The sequence below is a fragment of the Cupressus sempervirens genome, chromosome 3 (genome assembly GCF_028749045.1).
Source record: "Cupressus sempervirens isolate cs-2001-9-10 chromosome 3, ASM2874904v1, whole genome shotgun sequence".
Taxonomy (NCBI): Eukaryota; Viridiplantae; Streptophyta; class Pinopsida; order Cupressales; family Cupressaceae; genus Cupressus; species Cupressus sempervirens.
The window spans coordinates 104644854-104652810 of record NC_143120.1 but is presented as its reverse complement, the minus strand read 5'-3'; the positions used below and the strand labels follow the sequence as shown (position 1 = coordinate 104652810).

General features: G+C 32.9%; 1 protein-coding gene across 1 annotated transcript; it reads left to right on the top strand.

Moving 5' to 3' along the window:
- Positions 1-2868: 2868 nt before the first annotated feature.
- Positions 2869-6192, top strand: LOC149564993 (uncharacterized). Its single transcript, XM_089816996.1, has one exon. The coding sequence runs from the start codon at positions 3242-3244 to the stop codon at positions 6167-6169; it is 2928 nt and encodes a 975-aa protein (XP_089673122.1). The 5' UTR covers positions 2869-3241; the 3' UTR covers positions 6170-6192.
- Positions 6193-7957: the final 1765 nt, after the last annotated feature.

The window sequence follows — 7957 nt, the reverse complement described above, 5'->3', positions numbered from 1 at the left end:
TTATATGTTGACAAGAAAAAGCCTATTAGATGATTGAGGTTACAGAATTTGGAATTTTAAAGATGCTAACTATTCATAGCAAATTTTGAATTTTCAAAATCTAAAGGGTCAACAAATGTGATGAAAAAGCAAGAGTTCAATGTGAGTGCATTAATAGGAGTCCTAGTAACTTAAGGATTGAAATCCTCATATTATCCATACTCTGAGCTGTATTCTGAATAATGAAGCTATTTGGAAAATAAATACATACTAATGAACTGAATTATGAATAGTGAAAGTAGTTGTATATCAACAATGTAGTATGCTAATTTTACTTCTAAGCTCTAGGTTTTCTTCAAACATTAGTATGATTTTTAGTGTTAATGTAGTCAATGAGGAGTCATAATTAATGTGGGGTGGTCCATATCAACCTAGAAAACTCATACTGAATGTAGTAAATATATAAAAATAAACAATTATATCTTTTATAGTGTGACATTATAAAGGTTCCAAAATATGGTGTTGGAAAAAGTTAAGTGGACAAATGTTCCATTCTTTATCATGGTAAATGGGTTCATTTGAACCACTACTCATGAAACATGGGTTAATGAGTTTGACTAAAAAAACTACACAATCGAATCCTAGTAGCAATATCACAAAAATTATCCAATCAAATCACAAACCTTTTTTTTCCTCTTTAAGAGGAAAATGTTGAATGTGTTATTTCCATATTGTTTGTTATTTACAACACTTTAATATGATATTAAAACTCTATCTAAATTATTTCACTATATTCATCTAAATTATTATTTTGTATCCAGATTTAGTACTCTTTAACAAGTGTATATGAGAATAGATATATGATTGCACAATCTATAGTTATTTGTGATAATTTGTTCTTCTACATAATGTACGCTAATGATTTTCTACGAACTTTGTAAATGATTTAGATTTAGTTCAAGGTCCACGAAACAAAAGCTTTGAGCACAAAACTTATTTGAATATTCTACAGATTTAAAAGTTACAACATTGAGTTTCAAAAAAGACAACTCCACAACTCATCCTCAATTTTGGATACATCTGTCCTCAAGACATAATTTAGTTTCAATATAGGCAAGTTTAATGTAACTTAAACTAGTACACTGTTGAGCATATGTTAAAAATATTTGTATTAAATTACATATTAAAATAAAATAATGTAGGCATGACACTCACATTTCACCATTACAAAATGACAACATATGCACAATAACAATAATTAATTTTTTGTGAACTAGTTAATTAGAGAGAAAAAATAATCATAAAAATGATTAATTATAAAAAAGTATCACAAAGTTGTCTACATATGAATAATTTCTATGAAGAAACATTTGTGAGTATCATTAAAGTTACAAAAGATTTAAAAAAAAAACGAATAAGAAAAATCATATTTAATATAAAAATAAATAAATAAATATTATGATATTATTTTCATTGATAAATTTAAAGCAACTACTAAAGCCTAAAAAATTAATATAAATATAATATTACACTAAATATTAGAATAGAACATAACATTCTAAATTTAAATATAAAATTATATAATACAATATAATAATTTTAATAATGTTAGCATAGTTTTAATTTGAAATTCTTTATAAATATGTTTAATTAATTTTATATTAATTTAAAATAATATAATATTGATATTTTGAATAAACAAAAATAAAAAAATCTAAAATGAATTATGAATATAAAATCTATTTACTTTTATTATTCGTTCGATGGAATATTAATACAGATGCACATAGGCAAACGCAAGCTCTACTAGTTCTTTACCAACTTTAGAGATATTTTAATATTTTTAAAATAATTTAACTTGTTGGGTAAAAAGAGTTTATTTGGCTAAATTATTTTGGACAATAAGAATGAGGAAAAATAAATTTTAAATTTTAAAATATTCTTAAAAAATTAATAGTCCTTTTAGATTGACTCAAATTAGAATATTTAATAGTAGTGGTGATGGTCCATTTCTTTTCCAATCATTTAGAGTTCCACTATTGATTGTATAAGATAATTGTTTAGTTTAGAATTAAATATAATTTTTTATTATTTATATTTTTCAATTATGAATTTAATTATTTCTAATATAGATTTCTAATTATTTCTAATATTTAATTATTTCTTATGTAGATTTCTACTATTTGACCAAATGATGCAAGTGTGAAATGGGTTCTCTTGGAATCTTAAAAAGTGAACCGCACTGAGAAAAACGGACGATGAATTCACACTGAACAATCACACCAAACATGACAGATGTTACGCACTCATAAATTATGGACGGAACGTACACGGCGGGATGTAGAAAATAATAACGTCCATCCAAAACCAACAATGTCCCTTTGCAGATCAGTGTCTATCCAAATGTGGAATTTTCTCAGAATTACTTCCACAAACGTATGTTCCATTATGGGAAAGACTTTGACTCGAGAATACCTTACAAAATTAAATGGTAGGTGGAAATTATGCAATGGAGTACCGTTTAATTTACGCCTGGTTGGAAAACATTACTTAAATTCGCAAAAAAAAATTTAAAGTATCATTTTATATTGTTAATTAGTTATACAAGAGATTTTAAGATTTGATATTTTCTTCATCTTATAATAATGAAAATTTCTTACATTTTTTATATAATTTTTTTAATATTATAAATTGCATATTAACATATAACAACATATTTTTTTACTGTTACATATTTTGACTAGCTTAATTTACATAATCAATTTCAAAATAATAATGATAGGCGTTTTCTAATCTTTCCAACCTTTTCTTTAATTAAATTTACAATTTCAAACACAACTTCAAAAGGCTGGGAGATTTCTTATATTCACTGAACAATAAGTGTAAAATAGAAACGAAGTTTATTTTATATAAGAAAGGATTGAGAAAATATCTTAAATGGCACTCAGTGGCGCACTCTTCACTATGAAATTGATAGATACATTGAAAACTGAAAAGCGATCTTAACAGTTAATATCTTCTGCGAATTTTCCAGTCTTAGAAAATTATTGCTAAATCCCTTTTCTGCACCCAGCGAAGACTTTGTTTGGAACAAAGATAAAACAATCGAGTTATGCAAGGCACAGGGTGTGTGGGTTTATTGTTATGCTATAAATACTCATCGATTTGCAGCCAATTTCATAGACAGAAGAGGAAGCCTCAATTCGTAGCGTTGTGGGTTGATTATTAATATTATCGAGATTAAGAGGGTCTCAAGTAAAAGATGGGCTCTCGAGACATGTTTCTGCTGCTGCTGGTGCTACTCTTGCTGGGCACCTCTTGCTCCTCCTACACCTCAATCTGGGGAGGATGCCCTCCAGAAGAAAGAAGTGCTCTCCTCCGCCTCAAACAAGAGCTGGCTGATCCATATGACTACCTGAGCTCGTGGAAGGGGTTCTACTGCTGCTCCTGGCTGGGAATCACCTGCCACAGGGTCTCTGGCCACGTGGCTCGACTTGATCTTAACGCTAGCACTATCACCTTTGATTACTATGATCTTTCCTTGTCAGCAGCGGTGAAGAATTCGAGCAGCCAGATATTCCCTGCCTTATTCCAGCTGCACCATTTGGAGTACCTCGACCTCAGTTATGTTGACTTGTCCCCTCTTCCCTTCCCTTCACATCTCCCCATGACCCTCACAAGATTGACTCATCTGAGCTTCTATGGTTGTGGTCTTACTGGCCGGATTCCAAGTGAGATTGGGAACATGTCTACCTTGGAATATCTGGACATCTCCTACAATCCTAATCTGGAGATGAGGCAATCGGGCTCCTGGATTCGAAATATGCGAGGCTTGGAGGTGCTCTACATGTACGATGTGAATGTTACATCAAGTGGAGGTGATGGTGCACTGGTCGAGAATGTTGCGTCCCTCACAAACCTCACATCACTGTGTCTGTCTGGGGTGTCAGGTACAACTCTCTCTCCTCTTGTCAACCTCACCTCCCTCTCTCATCTCTACCTTATTGATAGTGATTTCGCCCACCAGCCATTTCCCATGTGGATTTCAAACCTTACATCTTTGGTTACCCTCTCCCTCGACGACTACAGTCTCCATGGTTCCATCCCTTCCACCGTGTTAGCTCTTCCCCACCTGAGAAATCTTTACTTGTACGACAACCCTGATCTCAGAGTAAACCTCTCCTCCATTGTGCGGCATGCTTCGCAACTCAGAATCCTATACATTGAACATTCAAATGTGGGAGGAGTGATTCCAAACTCTATTGGGAATATGTCGTCATTGAGACAATTGACTCTTTGGAATAACAAAATTGGAGGCATTATTCCTCCTGCTATTACAAATATGTCCTTACTGACCATCTTGGATCTTTCTTATAACTCGCTTAGAGGCAATATTCCATGGAGCTCTTTATGTGAACTATCAAAGTTGTTGACACTTTACCTCTCGTCAAACCAATTAAACGGGAGTCTACCATCTACTATCAGTAATCTATCTTCCCTAGAGCATCTTTATCTCAGTGATAATTATATGAGTGGCAATTTTTTACTTTCTCAGTTAGATGGTTTGACAAAAATGCAAATATTGGATCTTTCCAAAAATTTCTTGACAATAGATATCCATCCCAATTGGATCCCTAAATTTCAGCTCCAATATTTGGGTCTCAGTTCATGTAATATGCACGGTGATTTTCCATCTTTCATATCCACTCAATACAGCATAAGCCAAATAGACTTATCTAATAATTCTTTGAGGGGAAATATTCCAGAATGGTTGTCGGACCTCACACTCTTGGAGAGACTCAATCTCTCATACAATCAATTTGAAGGAGCATTGCCCTCAAAGTTTAGTGCATTTGATGTTCAATATGTGGACTTACATAGGAATAAGTTGCAAGGGAATATTCTCATGCCACATCCTAATGTAAGGTTTCTTGACATGTCAGAGAATCAGTTTGAGAAGATTAGTCAAACAAGCCAAAAGAAATATAGCTCTAGCCGACTCATTTATTTGTCACTTGCAAATAATAGTATCAATGGTGTCTTTCCACATTCAATTTGTGAAGGTCCTTCTTTAGAGGTTCTGGATTTGTCAAAGAACAGGTTTACAGGTAATTTGTTTGCAAGCTTTGGTAATTGCTCAACAACACTGAAGGTTTTGAATCTAGAAAAAAATCAGTTCAAAGGTGAAATCAAGAACATGGTTTGTCTTCAAACATTAAAATTAGGAGGTAATAAACTACAAGGGCCAATTCCATCTTCATTTCAAAAGTGTACATCTTTACAGATTTTAGATTTCGGATATAATAACATGGATGGAGAAATCCCAAATTGGTTAGATAAGTTGATTGATCTCCGAATTTTAGTACTCGGGTCAAATAGATTCACAGGTGAAATACCATTACAATTGACAAAACTACAACATCTTCAAGTCTTGGTTTTGTCAAATAACAATTTGTCTGGAGCTATTCCAATTAGCTTGAGTAACTTGGAAGCAATGAAAAATCAAACAGAAAGCTCAGATGTCCTTCAATATTCAAATTCTAGCTCAATTCCTTATGTAGACAACATGGAAATAGTTAACAAAGGCCAATATCTAGAGTATGAAAAATCTTTGGCAATGGTTCGATGTCTTGATCTCTCAGGCAACAACTTCTCAAGTAATATTCCAGAAGACATTGGGTACCTCATTGGCCTAAAGTTTCTCAATTTGTCAAGAAATCATCTCAATGGAACGATTCCCGCTTCTTTTGGAAATCTTGTGAAATTGGAATCACTTGATATTTCAAAGAACAATATTATTGGAGATATTCCTGGAGAGCTACAAGTTCTTACATATTTGAGTTATTTCAATGTATCATACAATAATTTATCTGGTAGAATACCAACAGGGGGTCAGCTTCTCACATTCAATGGCGGATCATTTTCAAACAATGCATATCTTTGTGGACTTCAGATCAACACAAATTGTTCCTCTTCCCCTTCTCCAAATTTTACTCACACTCAAGATGTAAATGATGAGCAATGGGATGATGCTTGGTGGGAAGTGGGAGTCGGGTTGAGTTTTGGATTTGGGTTTGGAATTGTCATTGGAATATTATGTTTAAGTAAAAAATGTCGCTTTAAGTGCTTCAAGATCATGGATGAAATTATTTTCATTCTTGATCAAAATGTTCCAAAAATCAAATTTTAATAAAGCTATTTTAATCTTCTTCCCTTTTGTCTTCGAATGTTTCTCTCCCTTTCACTTCTCAAGTGTGGATGTATATGGAATTCTTCTTATTTCTATTTTGTACTCATTGATCAAAAGTATTATTTTAAAGAGTGTATATTATTTAAGACATCTATACATGACATAAAATTAAATAGATAATCAAAATCAATTCAACTATATATATTCATTTTGCCTTTTTTTGGGTAAAGCTTAGTAGCAAACATTATTTCACATTAATGTCTGTTAAATGATATTTTTTAGGATAACATTATTTACCACATAAATATATATATTTCATTAATTATTATGTCATAATAATAACAAAAAAAAATGATATATGTGCCTAGGTTTAGGTGTTGGAGCCCATTGTTGGATTCTTTGGCTCCTTTTTGTTGGTGATAAGTTTTATCACCATGGTTACCTCCTTTTCTGGAGAGTAACCGGTTCCATCTTTGGTTATGTGCTTATTGAAAATCCTAAGCTTTGTATAAGGTTTTAGGCACCCTTCAAAACCTGTTTTCCTTAATCAAAAACAAAAAAGATTGATATACAATGCAAAGAAATTAAAGAAATTAAAACATTCCAGTAGTCAAAATGTTCACTTAGATCTGGAAAATTGGGGAATTTGGTAGATGCACTCTGCTAGGGTTTGAGAAACTATACGACTCTTTTATTGAATCCTTTTATGCCTTGTTTCTATCATACTACATTTACTATAGGATTTTTCAGGTTTATTATATTGGCTTCAACCAGTTTTGGCCTAGTAGTTGATGTTGATGCTGGAGCTTCTACTACTAGCATTAATGGCTCCCCCAAGAAAATGTCCCCACAAGTTTGCACCAAAGGTGTTCCATGAGGTTATTCCTCTCTTGATATTGTTCTTAATGCTTAGGATTTTGGTAATTTACATGTGCATAACTTGAGAAACAAACCCTAATAAGGTATTTTGTGGGTTGCATTCCCTCTAAAGGCATACTTAGAGAATGGGTTGCCAAAGCTTAGGTTCCTTATGGAATATGACTTGAAGACATATAGAGCTCCACCAAGGGACTTTTTTGTTTCAATTTAGTAATACTAGCTAGGCTGACTAGGTGTTTTGATGTGGTTCCTAGACTGTTGGGTCTTCCCTCCTAGTTTTTGTAGAGGTGGTCATGAGATTTTACCATCTCAGATGAAAAAATGCATTAAGTCTCTATGTGGGCTAAGTTTCTTAGTCTCCCATTGCCTTGCTGGACCTTCTTGCATGCTATTGCACAAACTGTTGGTAAGGTCATTTGCATAGATGATGTTAAATTTAATATCGCTCATCTTGAAAGAAGGGTTTGTGTAGAGGTTGACCTCTCACAAGACCTAAAATAAATGATTGATACCTAGATTGGCAATACCACCTCACCCAAAAGGTCAAGATGCTCTAGTTAAATTTATCAAACACCTATTATTAGTGTCAATTTTTTGAGCATAAGATTAAGGATTTCCCATTGCTTGAGTGTAACAAATAGTCTCCCAAATAGCTCAATCCTGCTCAGGCTCCCAAAAAGGTTTCTTTAACTACTTCTCAAGCTTCCTTGGAGCCTATTTAGGCAACCGCTAATATGGTTCCTCTTGTTTTGAATGTTTCTTTTCTCATGGTGCCTCCTTCAAACTTGATTTCCCAGGGGATGATAGAAGTCTCTATGAGTGTTTCTCAATCCATCTAAGTTTGTACTCTGCAATCTTCTTTTATAATTTCAACCTAATATCTTCAATGCTCTCATAGTTTGAATGCCT

Bases quoted from the DNA above. Each gene is read 5' to 3' on its own strand.
- LOC149564993 (XM_089816996.1), top strand. From the start codon at position 3,242: ATGGGCTCTCGAGACATGTTTCTGCTGCTGCTGGTGCTACTCTTGCTG.